The sequence below is a fragment of the Myxine glutinosa genome, chromosome 12, assembly GCF_964187855.1.
Source record: "Myxine glutinosa chromosome 12, kmMyxGlut1.1, whole genome shotgun sequence".
NCBI lineage: Eukaryota > Metazoa > Chordata > Myxini > Myxiniformes > Myxinidae > Myxine > Myxine glutinosa.
In genome coordinates, this window is record NC_136272.1 from 9,731,170 (window position 1) to 9,754,423 (window position 23,254).

The following is a 23,254-nucleotide window of genomic DNA, read 5'->3' on the forward strand; positions in this document are numbered from 1 at the left end:
AATTGAAATGAAAATAAATAAATAAATAAAGAAATAAATAAATAAATAAAATGAAGAAAAAAAAAAGAAACATCGAGCTCCGTGGGGATAGACACATGACATTGGCCTGACCAAATATCGAAACCCCTGTCAGATTCCACCAAACCCCTCGGAGAAGATGTAGCTTGAACTCGATTACCCCCTAAAAAGACATCTTTTTCGGGCGTGGCTCCGCCCACAATGGGCGCAATACGCCCACTCTAGGCAGGACACAACTAGATCATGATATCAACCTCCCACCAAAGTTTCATCAAGATCGGATGATATCATCGGGTAGTTATGCTGTGGACACACACACACACACACACACACACACACACACACACACACACACACACACACACACACACACACACACACACACACACACACACACACACACACACACGCACGACGAATATAGTGGTCACTTGATAACTCGTGAACCAATATAGCGATTGTTACATTGTAGGAAAATAATTGTCATGTTACAGCAAAAATAAAACATGTCGCTCAATACAGGGAACTTTCAACGCTACCTTGGAGAAACGGTTGACGATGCGCCCAATGGGTGTAGTATCAAAGAAGGTTTGAGGTAGCCGGAGGATATTCTCCAGCAAGCTGCTGTGCAGAATGGAAGATGCATGGATTGCGGCAACTACTATACTCACTGTTGAAAGGACCACAAAAAGACCTGCATGTCCCCACAAGAGAAATGACAAAATGTCTGACTCAGATTATCGTTGAGGGAACTTTGAAACTGTAGCGGTTACCTTATTCGCATGTGGCGGTTACCTTTACCTTATTTGCATGTCCTTATTTGGTAATAATCCACGTGCACGGCCCTGTGGGACTTTTGGTTGTGTGGTTGTGACGCACGCGCGGCTGTTGGAGCCACGCCCTCCGAAGAGGGTTTTTGGTTTTATATAAGCCGTTACGACTTCCGTTCGCGAGCAGTTGCTGGAGATTTCTGTACAATAAACAAGCTTTGTACCCAACGAAATAGCCTCTTCTTCTCGCCTTCGGCAACTCCTAAACTGGTGACCTCGGCCGCCCCCGAACGTATTCGGGGGCTGAAAATGAACACGGCAGTATTTCGACCGCAATTCCTTCCACAAGACCTAAACTCGAACTGCCGGAGTTTTAGCAACGACGAGCGGCCATGTGGTTCGTGCACCGCGCTCGGTTCCTCCTCTACGACTAGAGGGGCGAGCCTGCTCCGGGACCCTCCGAAGGAACGCCGTTACGAGGCGTTGGCGGCACGGCTACTTCGTCACCTTCGCGCGCACTGCTGCTCGTACCCTCCGCGCACACAGGCTGAGTACTGCTGCTCGTAACCTTCGCGCACACAGGCCGAGCACTGCTGCTCGTAACCTCCGCGCACACAGGCCGAGTACTGCTGCTCGTAACCTTCGCGCACACAGGCCGAGCACTGCTGCTCGTAACCTTCGCGCACTGGAGCCTCGTCGCCTTCGCGCGCTCTGCTGCTCATCTCTTGCGCGCACACTGACGTTGGCGGCACGGCTACTTCGTCACCTTCGCGCGCACTGGAACCTCGTTACCTTCGCGCGCACTGCTGCTCGCCACTCCCGCAGCTCCTACTGCTGCAACTACAACTGCTACCGCTGCTCGCCACTCGCACAACTACGAACCACCCTGCATCCTCGGGAGGCCCGCGAGGAACCTCGGCAGCCTCCCCCGAGGCCTTGACCAGCCCCTCGATTGGCTCAACCGCTTTTCGAGTGCACCGAGGCCGAGCGCTGCTCGAGCCTTCTCGGCACTGCACCCGCGAACTGCAACCTCGGGAGGCCCGCGAGGAACCTCGGCAGCCTCCCCCGAGGCCTTGACCAGCCCCTCGGTCGACTCAACCCCACGGCGGCGTTTTTTCGCATGTATCGAGGCCGAGCACTGCTCGCGCCTTCTCGGCAACCGCCGAGCGCCTGCGAACTACGTACAAGCCCGTGAGTGTGTATTCTGGGGGGGGGGGGGGGGGGCGCATGTAGCGGTTACCTTATTCGCATGTGGCGGTTACCTTTACCTTATTTGTATGTCCTTATTTGGTAATAATCCACGTGCACGGCCCTGTGGGACTTTTGGTTGTGTGGTCGTGACGCACGCGCGGCTGTTGGAGCCACGCCCTCCGAAGAGGGTTTTTGGTTTTATATAAGCCGTTACGACTTCCGTTCGCGAGCAGTTGCTGGAGATTTCTGTACAATAAACAAGCTTTGTACCCAACGAAATGGCCTGTTCTTCTCGCCTTCGGCAACTCCTAAAAAACTATATAAAGCTGTATTTGGTGTTTTATAGTTTACTGCAGAGTGGTACTTCTCCGTAGACTTCCCAACTATTCTTTATACACAAAAGTCATTGCTTCAACGGACAATGTCCTTTTTCTGACCATCACCGACATTTCAATCCTCACTGAATTCAAACTGTTCCTGATAAAAAACAAGTCTGCATTGTCAATACTGTTGCACAACAGCACCAACATTTTTTTTTAAAGTCTGCATTGACAATACTGTTGCACAACAACAACAACAACAACAACAACAACAACAACAACAACAACAACATCAAAACTGGAGCCAAAGCAGCCAAAGCAATTTTCGCATTGGAGACCTGTTTAGCATTGGAGACCTGTTTATGGAAAAGTTGACATGTTAATGGAACCAACAATAATGACCTCTGCCATCGAGGGTGACCGCAGGTTATGTTTACACCCGTTTGTCTTTTATTATATTTTTAGATTCATTTCACAAATACTCGTCTGTCTGACTGTGAGCAGAATATCTCAAATTTGTGGTCGGATTCGGACAAAACTTGGTGCACAGGTTGGGTGTGTGATAAGGACGAATTGATTCGATGTTGGTGAAGATCTGAATCCGGATCTACATATGATATTTTAAAAAGCGTTTCTTTACCATTGAGAGAGGGCTAAAAACGAAAAATAGCATAATATCTCAAACAGTTGTGGATTGATTATGACAAAACTAGGTAGGTGAGTTGGGTAGGTGACAATGACAGGCTGATAAGATTTTGGTTCATGTCCAGATCCAGATCCGGCCTATCAGTGGGTTACAAAACAAACAGTTCAGCCAGACGGATGTATGCGCTATTCCGAGTGCCATCCTAGTTTATGTAGTGCAGTGATGTTGGAAGATTTCCAAGCAGGTGAAGATGACCGAACACAAATGACAGGGTGAAAAGGGCAGAGAGGAAGAGCAGGTTTTTAGGACACGTGAGCTGATAGCATCCAGTCCAGTAGTCGAGTCAGAGTCAAGGGTTGGAAGAAACAACCCCACCTTCTCAGGTGCAACAAGCGTTACGCCTAGGTCCCCTGTCGTTTAAGTGATTTGAGTTGACAAAGTGGAAGACGCAAGGCGGCCATCTTGGATTTTGACGTGGTGACCCAATTTTCAATAGCGTTCTTCCTTATGCCTAGATACACCCACACACCAGATCGAAGTTAGTAGTTCGTGTATTTTTCAAGATATTTCGCTCACAAGGTTCAGACATATATATGGTGGCGGCCATCTTGGATTTTGACGTGGCGACCCAATTTTCAATAGCGTTCTTCCTTATGCCTAGATACACCCACACACCAGATTAGAAGTTGGTACTTCGCTTATTTTTCAAGATATTCCTCTCACAAGGTTCAGACATACATGGCGTCAGACATACATGGCGGCAGCCATCTTGGATTTTGACGTGGGTTGCACCCACACACCAAATTAGAATTCGGTCCTTCGCTTATGCACGCACGCACGCACGTTCGCACGCACGGACTGAGGGGAAAACCATAGTCCCCCTTTCGCTCCGCGGTGCGACGGGGGACAAAAATGCAAAAATACATTCACACAGAGTCCAGGAGCAGTTGGGTTCGACAGAAAAATGGGTACTGAGAGTGAGGGGTTGAAGTTAAACTGTTCATCCTGGCAAAGGTATGCATTCTACCGAGTGCCATTCTTGTTCATTTTCAGCCTGATTTTAAGCATTCATTACAAACTTATGTTTTATCTCTTGGTGTTCCTTAAGGCTCAAACACAAGTCTTCTCTCAACTTACATATACTTCCTTTTTATTGTATATTTAGTTTGCATCCATAATGTAATTTTCATTGAAATAATAAAGATATTGAAGCGCGGTGCTACGCGCGCGACTTGCTACCAAGGAGGAAGCGGACAACGCGGTTAAAAAAAAAGTGTCTTTATTGACAAGAGGTCACTGTAGCACTGGCGCGCTCCGGGCTGCGCCCGGTGTATATCCTGAGGCCACGCCTACCCCTCGGGCGTGGCCGCCGCCCACTTGGTGCGCGGAATGATGTCACCACGCCAGTGGGCTTTCGTGTCCGCCACACGCACCCCCCCAGAATTCCCGCGCATCTGGAAGGCCAGTTTGCGGGGCAAACGGATGACCCGGCCGAAGCGCCCACTGGCGACCGGCGGCGTCCGGGGTGCAGGGATGCCAGCTGGGATGCCCCCCGGCTGTACCCGGGATGGGTGCCGGACCGGGGGGCGGTGTGCCGGCGGTGCTGGGGGTCCGCCCGCCGGGGGGCGGCCCCGACGCGGGGGCCGAGCCACCGGCGGTGGGTGGTCCACGTCGAGGTGGGCCGGCTTGAGTCGATCCACCGAGACGCGGTCGGGAGTACCGCCGATGTCCAAGGTGAAGTATTTCACCCCGGTCTCCAGCACGCGGAAAGGCCCGTCGTACGGGGGGCCGCAGTGGTGTCCGGTGGGCGTCGTGCCGGACAAAGACATACTCCGCGGTGCGAAGCTCCGGGGCGACGTGCGTGGGTGGGTGCCCGTGGTGCGCCGTCGGCACCGGGGCGAACCTCCGGGTGGCCTCCTGCAGCGCGGAGCGCTCCTGCGCCGTGGACCAAGGTGCCGTGGGGTCGGGGAGGAACCCGCCCGGCACCCGCAGCGGTTGTCCAAAGACCAACTCCGCCGCGGATGTGCGCAGGTCCTCCTTGGGCGCCGTCCGGAGGCCCAGCAGGACCCAGGGGAGCCTGTCGACCCAGCCGCCGTCGCAGAGGGTGGCCCGGAGCGCGGCCTTCAACGAGCGGTTGAACCGCTCGCACAGCCCGTTGGCCTGGGGGTGGTAGGCCGTGGTTCGGTGCAGCTGGACCCCGAGCCCCCGCGCGACCGCGGCTCAGAGCTCCGAGGTGAACTGGGGGCCGCGGTCAGACAAGATGTCCGAGGGGGCGCCGAACCCGGCGACCCAGGTGGCGATGAACGCCTGCGCGACGTCCACTGCCGTCGTCGCCGCCAAAGGCACGGCCTCCGGCCACCGGGTGGTGCGGTCCATTATGGTCAGGACGTGGGTGAAACCCCGTGAGGGGGGCAGAGGTCCCCCCAGGTCCATGTGAACGTGGTCAAACCGATGTTCCGGCACCGCAAACAGGGCCAATGGGGCCTGGGTGTGTCGGTGCACCTTCGCACGCTGGCACGTGAGGCACGTCCTGGCCCAGCCGCGGACGGCCTTCCGGAGGCCATGCCAGACAAACTTCTTGGCGATCAACCTCTGGGAGGCCCTCGTGCCCGGGTGGGACAGGCCGTGGATTGAGTCGAAAATCCGGCGCTGCCAGCCCGCGGGCACGATGGGGCGAGGCCGCCCGAGGGAGATGTCGCACCAGAGGGCCGTGCCCGCGCCGTTGAACGGCACCTCGGTGACGCGGAGGCCTGTAACGGCGATCCGCAAGGCCTGGACGTCGGGGTCGGCGGCCTGGTCCGCCGCCATCCGGGCATAGTCGATGCCGAGGTGGACCGCGTGGGCAACGGACCGGGAAAGGCAATCCGCCACCGGGTTGTACTTCCCCGCGACATGCCGGATGTCCGTCGTGTATTTGGACACGGCCGAGAGGTGACGCTGCTGCCGGGCCGACCACGGCTCGGCGACCTTGCCCATCGCTAACACCAGTGGCTTGTGGTCGACGAAGGCCGTGAACGCACGGCCCTTGAGCAGATGGCGGAAGTGCATGACCGCCAGGTGGAGCCCGAGCAACTCGCGGTCGAAGGTACTGTACCGGCGTTCGGGTGGGCGAAGCTGCCGGCTGAAGAACGCCAGCGGTTGCCAAGCTCCACGCACCCATTGCTCGTGCACCGCGCCCACCGCGTAGTCCGAGGCATTGGTGGTGAGGGCGATCGGTGCATCGCGCGCCGGGTGCGCGAGCATGGTGGCGTTAGCCAAGGCGAGCTTCGCGCCCACGAACGCCGCGTCCATCTGCTCGGTCCAGGTGACGTCACCTTTGCCCGGCTTCCCTCGGAGGGCCTCGTGCAAGGGGCGCAGGAGCTGGGCGATGCGGGGCAGGAAACGGTGGTAAAAGTTTACCATGCCCAGGAACTCCTCGAGCTCCCTGATCGTGCGGGGGTGCGGAAACCCCTTCACCGCCTCCACCTTGGCCGGTAGGGGGACGGCCCCGTGCCTGGTGACGCGGTGCCACAAAAAGTCGATTTCGGCGACACCGAACCGGCACTTGGCGGGGTTCACGATCAGGCCGTGCTGGCTCAGACGTTCGAAGAGCGTGCGGAGATGGTGGAGGTGCTCTTCACGGGACGCGCTTGCGACGAGGATGTCATCCAGGATCGAGCAGATGGACGCGGCGTTCGTGGGCACGAAGCTCGCCTTGGCTAACGCCACCATGCTCGCGCACCCGGCGCCCGATGCACCCATCGCCCTCACCACCGACGCCTCGGACTACGCGGTGGGCGCGGTGCACGAGCAATGGGTGCGTGGAGCTTGGCAACCCGTTGTCCGCTTCCTCCTTGGTAGCAAATCGCGCGCGTAGCACCGTGCTTCATTGGTGACCCCGACGTGAGGCGTCGAAGCCTGAACTGGGCTTCGGCCTGCAGGAACCAGATCACCGCCTGAGCTTCCCAGACCTCGGGGAGCTTTATCGCTACCGCGTTGGTTGCCATGGCTGTGGCGGTTTCGGGTGGTCAGTGACGGCTGACCAGAACGGAGTCACTAATGAAGCGCGGTGCTATGCGTGCGACTTGCTACCAAGGAGGAAGCGGACAACGCGGTTAAAACAAAAGTGTCTTTATTGACAAGAGGTCACTGTAGCACTGGCGCGCTCCGGGCTGCGCGCCCGGTGTATATCCTGAGGCCACGCCTACCCCTCGGGCGTGGCCGCCGCCCACTTGGTGCGTGGAATGATGTCACCACGCCAGTGGGCTTTCGTGTCCGCCACAATATTGCAAATTGAAATGATGAAAAATGAGGTGTTGGCACCCCTCTCACCAGCCATGGCACTTCAGCAAAGGTCTCACCTTTAATTAACCAACTCTAAATTTTAACTGAGAGCAAAGGCTCAGAGGTCGGACAATTCAACCAGAGTGGATTTTAAATGAGACCAAGCTGGACACATTTTCTAATCCTTGAAATATACCCTTGGGAAAAAGTGAATGAAGGGGTGTCCGTATGAGGACAAAGGGTGGGGAGTAAGGAAGGGAGTCCAGGAAGGAAAGGGCCAAGAGAGGGAAATGGGACAGAGGACATTGGGTTGATAATGTATATCAGAGGCACGTGTATGCAATAAAGGCTCCAAAAACATACAGCATAGGTTTCCCATTATAATCATTGGCGGCCCATCCAAACGCTTTGTGCCCACGTTGTCATGCACACACACGGGAACACAAACACAAACTCTCACACACTCTCTCACACTCTCTCTTTCTCTCTCTGATGACCAGCTCTCATTTCCTGCAGCAGAGATATTCCTCACCTTTCACTGTAACATGGATGATCCAACCAATTTAACTGCTAATCCACCAGGATGGTGAAGAGGTAGCATACTTTCCCTTGAGCACAGTACTGAAAGTTGACGAAGGTTTGTCAACCGCTGTGTGAAGCAATATCACGTTGACGTTTCAGGGATTAACCCTTATCACATCCAGAGTCGACACTTGCTCTGATGAGTGGCTTATACATTAAAGTCGTTGTGCAATCTGTAAACTTCCCAAAAATTATTTCTCCTACTGGTACTTCCCCTCCCACCTGCACCACATGATGACAAACTTTCCTTAAAGTCTCTCTTGTTCTTCTCCTGCCCCCATTGGCTCTTCTGATCACCTTGTCAAGGCCCATATCTCTCTGGCTATTGTAAGAGGTGGAAAGTTTGTTTGTAAGGCTATTTAAGGTGGAAAAGTTTCTGTCAACCCTCGACTCTGATTCTGCAACTGGTCCTGACGGCATCAGCCCACGGGTCCTAAAATCATGTTCTTCTGCTCTTTCACTCCCTCTTTCTATTCTCTTCACCCTCTCTTTTGCTCAAGGTCATCTGCCATCTGCTTGGAAATCAGCCAACATCACTGCTTTGCACAAAAAAGGTGCAAAAACAGATCCCAGCAACTACAGACCAATCAGCCTTCTCCCAATTATCAGCAAAGTCATGGAATCCATCATTGCTTCAGATATTAAATCTTTCCTCTTCTCCAATGGCTTGATCTCTGATCATCAATTTGGTTTCAGACCTTGTCACTCTACTCTGGACATGCTGCTTCTGCTTTCTCAACAATGGATGGAGGTCCTCAACGCCAAACGGGAAATTAGAGCCGTCTCCCTTGACATTTCACGTGCCTTCGATACGGTCTGGCACCCAGCTCTGCTCACCAAACTCTCCTCCTTTGGTATCCATGGAAATCTCCACGCATGGCTGGCGGACTTCCTCTCTGGTCGTAGTTAACGTGTGGCCCTGAATGGGTTTCTCTCATCTCCTCTTCCTGTTCAGGCTGGAGTTCCCCAAGGTAGTGTTCTGGGCCCTGTGCTTTTTCTGGTCTTCATCAATGATCTCTCTGACTCTCTTGAAAATCCTCTCTATCTCTTTGCTGACGACTCTACTCTCTGTCGCGCCATTCCTCATCCCTCAGATCGGCAGTCTGCAGCCTCCTCACTCTCTGCAGACCTGGACAAAATCACAGACTGGTCAAACAAGTCGAACATGTCTTTCAATCCTGACAAATCTCACACTCTTACAATGTCTCTCTGAAAGGACTGACTGGACAACCCTCCCATCTACTTTCTCAACAATCCTCTCCAAGAAGTTCTGTCGCTCAAGCTTTTGGGTCTCACTATCTGCCATGATCTTTCTTGGGAAAACCACATTTCCAAGCTGGCCTCCAAAGCCAGTCGCAGACTGGGCATCCTCCGTCGTGCGAAGTCCTTCCTTGGCACACCTGAGCTCCTCACCACATACAAGGCTTTCATCCGCAGCTCAATGGAATACTGTTCCCCCCTCTGGGCTGGTGCTCCTGCCTCACACCTTGCTCGGCTTCACGCTGTTGAGGCCAAAGCTTTCAGAATCATTGGAATCTCCAATGCCAATGTTCTCAAATCCTGTGCTACCGTTCGTTCTTGCCTCCCCTTTGTCTATCTTGGAAAGATTGTCAAACAGATGAAGAATGAACCCCTCTATCTACTTCCTTGATCATCGACAGGAAGAGGTTCAGTCTCTTGAATTTCTAGACCTCATCATCGGCTATGAGTTTTCCTGGCCTGACCATAAAGCAAAGCTGGCCTCCAAATCCAGACACAGATTGGGCATCGTCTGTCGATCCAAGTCTTTCCTTGGGAAAATCAGAATGACTCAGTCTACAAGGCCTTTGTTCATAATTCAATGGAGTAATGCTTTCCACTTTGCACTCGTGCTCCAGAATCACATACTGAATCTCTTCTGGATTCTGTGGAAGATAAAGTTCTCATGGATATTGGAATCTCCACTTTTGGTGGAGTGTGTCTCCAAAGGACAAGGTGTGTTGCTCTCAAGTCACAGGCAAGTCGGGTTCTCTGTTTTATACTGTCTATTCTCCAAATTGCTCCCTCGACTCTCTTAGTCCTCCGACCCTCCCCAGCAACTCCAGGATGCATGTGTTCTTCCAGTGACCCCCTCTAGGTTAAACTTCCAAAATCCAGGCTGACTATATACTCACCTCAACTCCTTTGTTCGGCGCTTCTCCAGTCTATAGAACCACCTCCCATAGGTTCTTCTGTCTCACTCTTCTCTCCAGGGCTTCAAGCAGGCAGTGTACTGCAACCTCGTGTCATCCCCATCCCGAAAAAATAATTTTATTACCCCATTTATCCTTCCTATCTGCTCATTTCAGTGTCTGTCTGTCTGTGTCTGTGTCTGTCTTCATTTCCTGTTGGTTATTCCCTTGCTGGTTGTGCCCAATTGTTTCCCCTGTTATCCCACTGTCAACTGAACTTTGCTCTTGTAGATTTTCTTTAAGTTGTCATTACTTTCATTCCCACGACAGGTATCGTGCGTTTGTCAACTTATATTTGATAAAATCTATCATTCAAATTGTCCACCGGTGCAGACTCACGAGTCTTCACGGAATCCCGTATTACTTTGAGCAGTCTCGTCTGGGTTTTGTTTTTAACCTGACTATAAACCGTTGCACTGGTGCTTTACAGGCAGGTAAAGCAGAGCAGAGTGCAGAGTGCCTCAGATGGATGTTAATTGGACCGAGGACCTGTCCCCGCCTGTATCAGCTGGTGTAGATGAAAAAAAAAAATCACGTTTCAAATGCGATCGTATTTCCTCGACTTGGCTCAGTTACACTGGCTTCCCATATTGGAAAGTGGCGATTTCAAAGTTTTATTCATGTTTTTAATGATACATTGAGGATTAGCACCCACATACTGCACATCAATGAATGGGTCTCTGAGAATTCATCCTCTTATAACTTCATTCAGCAACTCTCCAACCTCTCACATTGCCAAGAACCAGATTGAAGATAAGATAGCTTATTGGGCGTTTTCAAAGATCATCCCATGATTCTGGAAATATCTGCTTCTGAATACTCGCTCCTTAAGGTACCTTCCTGCTTTTAAAATTAAACTTAAATCTCAGCTATATTTTGCAAAACTTTGTTTGTAAATTTTAACCTTGTTTTTATGTATTGATTATTATTTAACACCTTGTGATACCTTGAGAGATACTTATTATTATCTATATATATAAAACACAGTGTGTGTGTGTGTGTGTGTGTGTGTGTGTGTGTGTGTGTGTGTGTGTGTGTGTGTGTGTGTGTGTGTGTGTGTGTGTGTAATGTTACCGATAGACTCCTAAACGGAGAGGCTTTCATGCTTGATATTTGGCAGAGACATGGCCATTGAGCCTGGGACGAACATGGCCAAACTCAAAATATTTGACGATCCATATTTTTTATTCATATTTACCTCAGCGCATTTCAGCGCACGGAATCAACGGAATCAGAGCACGTGGGCGCTGATTTGCTCAGAGCGATCACGTGATGACGCTATGACGCTATGAACGCTATGATGCTATGAACGCTATGATGCTATGAACAAAAAAATCGCTATGGCGCTATGAAACGCTATCACGCTATGAACGCTATGAACGCTATGAACGATATGACGCTATGAAATGCTATGACGCTATGAACGCCATGAACGCTATGACCGCTATGAACGATATGACGCTATGAAACGCTATGAAGCTATGAACGATATGACGCTATGAAAAAAAAAATCGCTATGACGCTATGAACGATATGAACGCTATGACGCTATGAACGCTATGACGCTATGACGCTATGAAAAAAAAAATCGCTATGACGCTATGAAACGCTATGACGCTATGACAGAAAAAATCGCTCGCTTTACCAAGGGGCTCGCTCTCCCCCCGTTCCCCTCCCCTTCCCCCTCCACTCCCCCACCCGGCAATGCCGGGTACTTCTGCTCGTTGAATTATACTAGCAGAGTAGCCGCCCCAAGGGCGACCCTATGGGCAATCTTGTTCCAAGCGTACAGCACATTTTCTGCCATCTCTTATTGAGGATAATTTCTGCTGATACAACTGCTTTGACTGATTTATTGATGATTTCCTTTGGTAATATTGCTGGCTCTCTGTTCAACCTAGGGGGCCTTGGTTTTTGAGGCATCTCAATTTTTCAGAAAACAAACAAACATCAACTATCACCCTAGCTAACAACACCCACGACCACCCCTCACCACCCCTACGCAATCCCCCATCAACTATCACCATAACTAACAATACTCACGACCACCCCACACCATCCCCCCAACAACCGTCACCCTAGCTAACAATACCCATGACCGACCCACACACCACGCCCCCTCCAACATCCCGCTCAGAATGCACTGTCTCTATGTACTGTCGCCGGCAGGATCACAGTGAGTCGACAATGTGATGTCACTGGCAAACTCGTAAATCGACACTCTAGGGCTTTTTTTGGCACTTTATGATTCACAAATAAAATAAAATAAAATCCCCTTCAAATTAGACTGTGATTAATGATTGTCAATGGTTTTCAGGAAAAAAAAAAATTGCATTTGGGTTCCCCTTTCAGGGTCTCTTGGGCCTTCGGGTCTTTTCAGTCTTTTTGGTCTTCAGGGTGTTTTTGGTGTTTTGGTCTTCAGGGTCTTTAAGGGTATTTGGGCCATTTTGGGTCATCAGGGTATTTTGGGTCTTCGGGGTATTTTCGGTGTTCAGGGTTTTTTGGGGTTTTTTTTTTTTAATTCTAGGACTTCAGGGTCTTTTTGGTCTTCAGGGTCTTTTTGGGGTCTTCGGGATATTTTGGGTCTTCGGGGTCCATTCAATATTTTGGGTCTTTTCAGTCTTTGGGGCCTTTTTAGTCTTTGGGGTATTTTCAGTCTTTGGGGTCTTTTCAGTCTTTGGGGTCTTTTAGATCTTCGGGGTCTTTTCGGTGTTCGGGTCTTTTCAGTCTTTTAGGTCTTCGGGGTATTTTGAGTCTTCGGGGCCTTTTGGTTTGGGTCTTTCCAGTCTTTAGGGTCTTTTAGGTCTTCGGGGTATTTTGAGTCTTTTCAGTCTTTGAGTTCTCCGGGGTCTTTTAAGTCTTTGGGGTATTTTGGGTTCTCAGGGTCCTCAGGGGGACTGGGGTGGGGGTCTTTTGGGTCCTCGAGGTTAAGTATTTCAGGTTACAATTGTGGGTGACGTCAATTCAGCTGTCCAACCAATGGGTGAAGTGCGGACATACATACATACATACATACGCTCCATTATATATAGATAACCTCTTCATGGAAGATTTAGGGATGATTTGAAGGGTGGGTGTTGGTACCTGTAACCTGCAATTTGGTTGGTACGAGTTCTGCCTCGCCTGGTGAGCATTATGTCTTCCACCAAATGTTTCCATTTAAATATCCCTCACCTTGTGCAAGTCCGAGAGCAGTGTAGACTCCGAGGCGAAGGCCAAGGTTTGAGTTGGAATTGTTCATTGACTCACTAGTCCAGTCACTGAGCCACAGGTTCTGCCCCAAGGTTGCTGCACTCTGCCCTGCCATCCCAATCAGAACCATGAACGAGAATGTCCAGCCCCAAGCACGAAAATATTTTGTGTACATGGTCAATTTCACCTGCAGGAACAATCGTCATACAATATCAGGTTTCAGAGTTCATCTCAAGGTAGAACACAGGTACCAAATACCTTGTGGCTCACAACACAACTGGGCAAATAGTGAACTAATGGATAAACTGTTTACCCAATAAAAGGTAATGTTTATAAACCTGGAAAAGTAAATACTTTTTAGATGTTTTGTGAGCTAGTCATTTTCACTTTTCAGCTTGCGAAGAGTTTATGAACATAGTTAACCTCTTCTAGCTAATCCAACATATGATGAACACTTGTCAATGGCTCCTGAGGTATATGAGCAAACAAGCCATGCTGGGCAATTACTATTCAAGAAGTGTGGGATGGCTGAGCTTTATCAGCTATGATCAAAAATACCCACCATCGCTTTCCTGGCGGATTTAATAAATAAATAAAAAACATGTTGTACGTCACAAAAATTGAGCTCTATTCACTCTGTCATTTGCCCGAGGTAATCTTCCATCTGCCGAGGTCATCTTCCATCTGTTTGGAAGTCAGCTGACATCACCTTCATCAAAAATCCTTGCCGATTATAAATAGCGTGAACAAAAATTTAATCCGCTTCACTGTGAAGCTCAGTGTTGGATTCTTTGGTTTTAACCTTCGCTTAAAATGAGTGAAATGAAACATTTTGAAAATTTCGAATTGTTCTCATTCAGATTTCAATAATATCATAATGCATTTTGTTAAGTTGTTTAAACTTTCTTGATATAAGGTGATTTGTAATACTGGATACCCCCGGGGGTGCGATACACGGTACACATTTACATAGAGAGAATTGGGGTCTTGACCCCACCATGAACCCACTCCCTCAGATAAGCTACCCTGCAGAAACCATACTTGGGGTACCCTGAGGCAACCTGCAAAAGTTGGTTGGATTTGGTTCAATAGTCTTTTTGTTTTCTTTTTTCTTTTTTTTTAGTTTTTGAAGCATATATAAATAAATAAATAAGTAAGTAAACACAAATGGAGCTTTGTATCTTAGATAGAGAGAGTTGATAACTATGTGGAAAAGAACAAGCTTCTGATGTGTGCACATGAAGAATAGTCTTGATTGTTATCCTTGTAATTGTTGAAAACAGAGGGTAGGTTTTAAGGAGTTGTTGTTTTTACATTTCCGATATCCATGGTCTCTTTTTCAATCAACTTTTGCCCCGCTACGTTCTTTTTGTGTCCTGCCACATCCTTGGATAGAGACTTCTTCCTCGATTTCGACTCGGAGCTTTCAGTGCTGCTGACACTGCAAAGGTAAGTGACATGTTCTCATATCAGACACATTTGGTTTCATTTTTAATATAAATTCAGACATGTTTGTTCAGTTCTTGTCAATGCACACATTAAAATGCGATACGTAGTGGTCGGTGAACAGATTTCATTTTATGATGAACAAGAGAAGATTCATGTATACCGATATTAAAGGCATTTAGAGACTGAAAACTGAACTTATGGATGAAACTGTAATCTAATTATGTCGTTTCCTATTCAGGGAGTATATATAAAGTATATTTAGGGTGAATTAACTTGTTTTCAACTGCTGTATACATTTAAAGAATACGAAAAACTTTGTTCATAACAAATTTAATACGTGGACGATGAAATGCAATATTTGTCATTCTTCTTTCAGATTTACCAATTGATCATTGCTGTGTTCTTGAAAGTTGTATGAAATGTTTGTGGCTGAAGAAATTGGAGTGAGGAAGAAGACGACTGAGGGAATCGACCGACGATTATACTGTTGGCGGAAGTGGGTTTTTGATTTATTTACTTTTAGAGAGATTGTAAGTGACACAAAATATAACATTCCATATTGATTATATCTGAGTTGGTTCTACATTGATGAGTAATGATAAGGAAGTTCTAAGTACGACAACTTCAAACACGGTGATTGTGGTGACATGATATTAAATATTGTTAAGTTTGTGGGGTTAGGCAATGAAATACCTTAGTCCAGGTAGAAGTGTATAGATTACCATGCTCCGAATGTCACGATGAAGAAGAAGAACCATCCACCCCCACCCCCCCCATGTACCATAAGTAGGGAATTCGTTAGACCGGATGTTGCGTAAGTGTATCTTCGTCCCCATGACGAGGGGTGGGGTTACAGTCACGTGAAAAAGTAAGTACACCCCATGTAAAGTTTTGACTTTTTCAACATACATATTTCAACATCGATTGGAGGTCACGTCTCTTCAAAGCTGTCCATGCGCTCACGCTTTCGAAGTTAAGTAATTTTTCACAATTGTGTTTTTGTCGAAACTGCATCTTTCTTTCGGTGTGTGTACCTATTGGTGTGTCTTTAATGGGATTCTCGGTGTTGGTTTTTCATACCTGGGTACAGAATCGTCGGTTAGTTCGTGTCGCGTATTCTGAGGCCTAGTGTAGTAGGCTACCATGTCTGACCTTGGCTTGAGGCTTTGTTTTTGTCTCAGCAGTTCTTCGATTGCGCTGCAATTACTTTCGGTCTCTGTTTTTCCCGGTCTTTTCACCCCATACTTCCTTGTTTAAAATCTCAACTCAATTAAAAAAAAAAAAATTTTTCCTTCTCTGTTCTTATCCATTTGTTCGTTCTTATTTGTTTGTTCGGTCTTCGACCACGTTGTTCGTGATCACGTGATCAAAAATGTTTAAACTGTCCCCTGAAGAACTGTATTCTGTCGTATACTATATTACTATAACACCTTTTTCTTCTTCTTCTATAAAAGGATGCTTTAGACTTGCTCACCAAATCTATTCATTCCAAAAAAAAATTTCATCTCTTACAGTGCCTCTTTCATACATTCCCTAAACTCTCCAGCACTCCACCCATCCTTCAGCATCCTCAAACGTATTTTTCACTCGAAGGTCTCAAGAAACTCATTTTGCAATCAATGTTCGTTTCCCATTAATCGTACACTTTTCAAAATGCAATCTCACCCCTCCCCTCCAAATCTCCCCCATCACCCCTTCCCTCCAAAACCTCCCCATGACCCCTTCCCTCCAAAACTTCCCCATCACCCCTCCCCTTCAAAACTTCCCAATCACCCCTCCCCTCCAAATCTACCCCCTTACCCCTCCCCTCCAAATCTACCCCCTTGCCCCTCCACTCCAAATCTTCCCCATCACCCATCTCTTTCAAATATTCCCCCTTGCCCCTCCCCTCCAAATCTTCCCCATCACCCATCCCTTTCAAATCTTCCCCCTTGCTCCTCCCCTCCAAATCTTCCCCATCACCCCTTCCCTCCAAAACTTCCCCATCACCCCTCCCCTCCAAAACTACCCCATCACCCCTCCTCTCTAAATCTACTCCCTTGCCCCTGCCCTCCAAATCATCCGCATCACCCATCTCTTTCAAATCTCCCCCCTTGCCCCTTCCCTCCTAAACTCCCCCACACCCCTCCCCTCCAAGACTCTCCCTCGCTCCTCCCCTCCTGGACTCCCCTCTCACCCCTCCTCCTCAAAGCGTCCTCCCCGCTTCTTCCCCCTTCCAACTTTCACCTTCATCTCCCCCAACCTTCTGCCTCACTCTTCCCCCTCCTCAAATAACACCTCACTGGGCCTCACCCAATCACCATCAAACCTTTTGTCTGACCCATTCTTCCCTTTCTCCAAGCTATTCTGAAATCTCTGACACACCTTCAACAGCTCTCCCTACCTCTTCCTCCTCTTACCCTACCGCTCCCCCCCCCCCCCTGTTCTGTATCCGATGCTCCCCCTTCCTCTTCTTTAACAGTATGGACCTCAAACATCCGGGGCCTTCGCTCAAACTTGACTGATCTCTCCATACAGGTTGCTTCTGACAAACCAGACGTGATCTGCTTTAACAGAAACTTTCCTCCTTCATGATGTCTCTGATTCCTTAGTATCTCTCGCGGGTTACTCCCTCCTCCGGTATGATAGACCTGAGCCTCGTCCTGGAGGTGGGGTTGCTATCTTTATTAAAAAAGTCTCTTCCTCACTCGCCCTGCACTGCCCTCTCTCCACCTCACCCCCAGGAATACCTTTGGCTGCGGCTTTCCCTTCGCTCCCACCTTTTGTTCATATGTGTGTTGTACCGTCCACCAAACAGTGATGACTCCATCTACATCTCGCTGTCTTATAATATGGATCAACTTCTATCTACCCATCCCAACTCTCTCTTCCTCTTTTGTGGTGATTTCAATTGTCACCATGCCAGTTGGCTGGATGTGGGTACCTCTCTCACCAGCCATGGCTCTTCAGCAAAGGACTTCTGTGACTCACTGGGACTGACACAATCTGTCAATTTCGCGACCCGGATCTCAGTCAACGGAGCATCTTCTCTTCTGGACTTGGTTATGACTTACTTCCGTGAAAATAATAATAATAATATAATAATTCATTTATTTTGTATAGCGCTTTTCCAGAAGCCCAAAGGCGCTTTGACAGAGTGGCAAACATAATGCATATGATACATGAAAACAACAATTGCAAAAAGACAAGAATCAATAGGGAAATATTTAAAGCAAAAGGAGGGAGAAGGAGAAGAGATAGTCAGGGGTTAAATGCTGTGGGTTGAATGTTGAATGCAGTGTTGAACAGGTGGGTCTTTAGTGATGTTTTGAATGTGGTGAGTGAGGAGGAGTCTCTGATGGTGTGAGGTAGTGAGTTCCAGAGGGTGGGAGCAGCGATGGAGAAGGCCCTGTCCCCCCAGGATCTGAATTTGGTCCGGATGGAGGGGGTCAGGAGGTTGGTACCAGCAGAGCGGAGGTTGCGGGTGGGAGTGTATCTGGAGAGGAGGTCAGCCAGGTAGGATGGGGCCAGGTTATGGAGGGCTTTGTATGTCAAGAGGAGGATTTTGTACTGGATTCTCTGGGGGATGGGGAGCCAGTGAAGCTTGTAAAGGACGGGGGTGATGTGGTCACGGGTCCGGGAATGGGTAAGTAGACGGGCAGCAGAGTTCTGAATGTATTGGAGTTTATTGGTGATTTTTGAGGGTGAACCATAGAGGAGGCTATTGCAGTAGTCCAGACGGGAGGTGATGAAGGCGTGGATGAGGGTTTCTGCAGCCGTGGAGGACAGGGATGAGCGGAGACGGGCAATGTTTTTCAGGTGAAAGAAGGCTGACTTTGTGATCTGTTTAGTGTATTTGTCGAAGGAAAGGGTTTGGTCAAAGATGACGCCAAGATTCCGGATGTGAGGGGAGGTGGATACTGGGATACCGTCGATGTTGAGGGCAAAGTTATGGGTGGATTTTGTGAGCGTTTTTGGGCCAATGATGATTATTTCAGATTTATCACAGTTAAGCTTGAGGAAGTTGATTTGAAGCCAGGATTTTATTTCAGTGATGCAGTTTGTCAGGATAGAGTGGGTGTCGGTGGAGACGGACTTGGTGGAGATGAAAAGCTGGATGTCATCGGCGAAGCAGTGGAATTGGAGACCATGACGGCGGATTAAGTGACCGAGCGGGGACAGGTAAAGGATGAAGAGGAGGGGGCCAAGAACTGAACCTTGGGGGACACCTTGGGGGAGGGGAGCAGTGGGGGATTTGCAGTTATTGATGGAGATGAACTGGCATCTGTCAGAGAGGTATGATTTAATCCAAGAGAGGGCAGTGCCGGTAACGTTAAAGGTGGATTCAAGTCGGGTGAGGAGGATAGTGTGATCGATGGTGTCAAAGGCAGCGCTGAGGTCGAGGAGGACGAGAATGTTGAGGTTGCCAGCGTCAAAGGAGAGGAGAAGGTCGTTGGTGATTTTGAGGAGAGCAGTTTCAGTACTGTGGTTGGACCGGAATCCGGATTGGAATGTTTCATACAGGTTATTGGCAGAGAGATGATGTTTGAGTTGAGTGGCTACAGCGCGTTCCAAAACTTTTGACAGAAAGGGTAGGTTGGAGATGGGTCTGAAGTTGTTTAGGGTGTCAGGGTTTAGACCAGGTTTTTTTAGAATGGGGGTAACAGCAGTAATTTTGAGGGAAGGTGGGACGATGCCTGTAGACAGGGAGGAGTTTATTGTTGCAATGATAAGTGGAGAGAGAGCAGGGAGGGAGGCTTTGACAAAGCTGGAGGGGATGGGGTCAAGAGTGCAGGTGGCAGTTTTCATTCCTATGAGGAGTTCAGAGAGGTCAGAGAGGTCAAATGTCTGCTGCTCTTCTTCTGCTCCAATCGGCTCATCTGATCAAGTGCTTGTAAAAGTGGACATCTCTCTGACCATTCTCAGAGAGCCTCCTCAGCGTCGACGAGTCTGGCATTTCACTCAGGCCAACTGGCATGGTCTTCAAGCAGCCATCAATCATCTGGACTGGTCTCCCATCTCTACCGCCTCTGACATAAACTCATCCTGGGAATTCTTCCAAAGTAAATTGCTCTCTCTCTCATGCACAGATTTATCCCATCTCGTCTTCAGTCGTCATGCCCTTCCTCCCATCCATGGTACATGGAATCTTGTGGTGAGGCTATTGCCCAGAAACAACTTGCTTTTGTCTCCGAGAAAGCGAATCCAAAGGAAGGGAATCTCAGTTCTTTCACAAAGCCCGAAACAAGTGTGTGTCCACCCTCAGGAGAGCCAGGAAACAATATCTCTCCGTTCTCAGGACCGAACTCTCTTATCTGTCTCCCTCTTCCAAATCCTGGTGGCATTTGGTTAAATCTGTTTCTGGTGTTTGTTCCCCCTCCATCCCATCCCTCACCTCAAACGGCCACACGGCTGACTCCGCACGTGAAAAAGCTGAATGCCTCAACTCTGTGTTTGCCTCTAAATCTTGTGTCCCAAACTCATCCCTCTCTGTACCCACCGTACCCAGTCATACCCAGCTGCTCCTGGACTCTGGGTCCTTTCCTCCTGACAAGGTGGAAAAGTTTCTGTCAACCCTCGACTCTGATTCTGCAACTGGACCTGACGGCATCAGCCCACGGGTCCTAAAGTCCTGTTCTTCCGCTCTTTCACTCCCTCTCTCTGTTCTCTTCACCCTCTCTTTTGCTCAAGGTCATCTGCCATCTGCTTGGAAATCTGCCAACATCACCGCTTTGCACAAAAAAGGTGCAAAAACAGATCCCAACAACTACAGACCAATCAGCCTTCTCCAAATTATCAGCAAAGTCATGGAATCCATCATTGCTTCAGTAAGGAAATCTTTCCTCTTCTCCAATGGCTTGATCTCTGATCATCAATTTGGTTTCAGACCTGGTCACTCCACTCTGGACATGCTGCTTCTGCTTTCTCAACAATGGATGGAGGTTCTCAATGCCAAACAGGAAATTAGAGCTGTCTCCCTTGACATATCACATGCCTTCGATACGGTCTGGCACCCCGCTCTGCTCACCAAACTCTCCTCTTTCGGTATCCATGGAAATCTCCAAGCATGGCTGGCGGACTTCCTCTCTAGTCATAGTCAACAAGTGGCCCTGAATGGGTTTCTCTCATCTCCTCTTCCTGTTCAGGCTGGAGTTCCCCAAGGCAGTGTTCTGGGCCCTGTGCTTTTTCTGGTCTTCATCAATGATCTCTCCGACTCTCTTGAAAATCCTCTCTATCTCTTTGCTGATGACTCTACTCTCTGTCGCTCCATTCTTCATCCCTCAGATTTGCAGTCTGCAGCCTCCTCACTCTCTGTAGACCTGGACAAAATCACAGACTAGGCAATCAAGTGGAACATGTCTTTCAATCCTGACAAATCTCACACTCTTACGATGTCTCTCCGAAAAGACCGACTGGACAACCCTCCCATCCACTTTCTGAATAATCCTCTCCAAGAAGTTCTGTCACTCAAGCTTTTGGGTCTCACTATCTGCCATGGTCTTTCCTGGGAAAACCACATTTCAAATCTGGCCTCCAAAGCCAGTCGCCGACTGGCATCCTCCATCGTGCGAAGTCCTTCCTTGGCACACCTGAGATCCTCACCATATACAAGGCTTTCATCCGCAGTTCAATGGAATACTTCTCTCCCCTCTGGGCTGGTGCTCCTGCCTCACACCTAGCTCGTCTTCACGCTGTTGAAACCAAAGCGTTCAGAATCATTGGAATCTCCCGCGATGAAGCTAACTCCTCTCACTCACTCACCGCAGCCAGGTTGGTGGTCTTTCCATCTTCTACCGACTCCTCTCTGGCCTTGCCCCCCCCCAGCTCTCTCTGGGCTCTGTCCCGCAAATATTCCTACAGGTCGCACAAGATCTGCCTGCAACCCTCTTATGGTTAAACTGCCAAAATCAAGACTCTCTGCTCACCTTCACTCCTTCATTCCTCTTTTCTACCGCCTCTGGAACAAACTCCCTCACTCTCTTCAATCCCACTCCACCCTCCAGGTCTTTAAAACAGCTGTTCACCACCATCTCTTATCTTCCCCCATCCACAACCTTGAGCTTTTCTACCCCCGCTAATTTCACCCCAATTCCACTTTTTTGAAATACCAACTTCTGTCCTGGAAGTCCTTGGTGTCCTTGTGTTTTATACTTCTCCCCCCCCCCCCCCCTTCTCACACCTCCTCCCCCCAAGCCCTCTACCTCCCACACATCTCCCTGCTCTCAAAGGTTGTGTTTGTGTGCTTCCCCTTCTCTCCCCATCATGTCTTCTGCTCCCTCTTTTTATATATTTTGTTTCTCTGGTTGATTTGTTTGTGAAGTAAATGTTAGCTCTTTCACGAGCCTCGATTCAGTATACAAAAAAAAATAAAAAATAAAAAATAGCTATTTGATCTTCATTTCAACAATATTGATAGATAAATGTGATATTATACAACAAATATCATGAAACATTTACGTTTTGTTGTCCATTGTATAATTTAAATAAACATAAATGCAAATTTCGCATGTGGAAAAAGAAAGTACACCCCTACATTTATCACTACTTCAAATACCTAAAATTAGAATCAGGTGCCCCAGCTCAGGTGCAAATGATTAGAACATCGTTAGAGAGGATCCTGGAGGAACCTGTCTTATTTAAACCTCAGACATTTAGTTTGGTTTGCTCTTTATTGTTGAAGTGTGCGGCGTCACCATGCCTAGATCAAAAGAGTTCTCTGAGGCCTCCAGAAAGAAGGTTATAGATGCCTATGAGTCTGGTAAGGGATTTAAAAAGATCTCCAAACAATTTGAAATCAATCATTCGACTGTCCGGAAGATCATCTACAAGTGGAGAAGATTCCAAACAACTGCCAACTTGTTCAGGCCAGGCCACCTCAGCAAGTTCAGCCTGAGAGCAGACCGCAAGATGCTGAAAGAAGTCTCTAAGAACCCCAGAATGTCATCACGTGACCTACAGGTAGCTCTTGCCACTGTTGATGTCAAAGTGCACGAGTCTTCCATAAGAAAGAGGCTGCACAAATTTGATCTACATGGGAGGTGTGCCAGGAGCAAACCTTTGCTGTCCAGAAAGAACATCATGGCAAGCCTAAAGTTTGCCAATGAACACAGAGGCAAAGACCAGCACTTCTGCATCAATGTGCTCTGGACTGATGAGTCAAAGGTAGAGCTATTTGGCCACAGTACCAGAAGACATGTTTGGTGAAAACCAAAGACAGCATTTGACCACAAGAACCTGATACCAAGTGTAAAGCATGGTGGCGGAAATATTATGGTTTGGGGCAGCTTTGCTGCATCAGGGCCTGGACAGCTCACCATTATAGAATCCACTATGAATTCTTCATTGTACCAGAGGGTGCTTGAGGGTAATGTGAGGCCATCTGTCAGAAAGTTGAAGCTCAACCGAAGATGGACCTTGCAACATGACAATGACCCTAAATATACCAGTAAATCCACCAAAGAATGGCTGAAAAGAAAGAAATGGAGGGTTCTGGAATGGCCAAGTCAAAGCCCGGATCTAAATCCCATCGAGATGTTGTGAGGGGATTTGAAACGAGCTGTGCATGCAAGAAACCCCTCAAACATCGCACAGCTGAAAGAATTCTGCATAGAGTGGGCAAAAATTTCTCCCAGT

The 23,254-nt window shown here is 48.6% G+C and overlaps 1 protein-coding gene across 1 annotated transcript in view; it reads right to left on the reverse strand.

Moving 5' to 3' along the window:
• The window catches only part of LOC137438236 (ATP-binding cassette sub-family C member 2), a 114,927-nt gene that overhangs the window by 26,539 nt on the left and 65,134 nt on the right, over positions 1 to 23,254 (reverse strand). The window contains exons 22-24 of the mRNA XM_068133322.2: positions 14,507 to 14,633; positions 13,175 to 13,379; positions 558 to 712 (exon numbers count right to left, since the gene is read on the reverse strand). Coding sequence (XP_067989423.2) covers positions 558 to 712; positions 13,175 to 13,379; positions 14,507 to 14,633 — 487 coding nt within the window. The remainder of the gene's footprint in view (positions 1 to 557; positions 713 to 13,174; positions 13,380 to 14,506; positions 14,634 to 23,254) is intronic.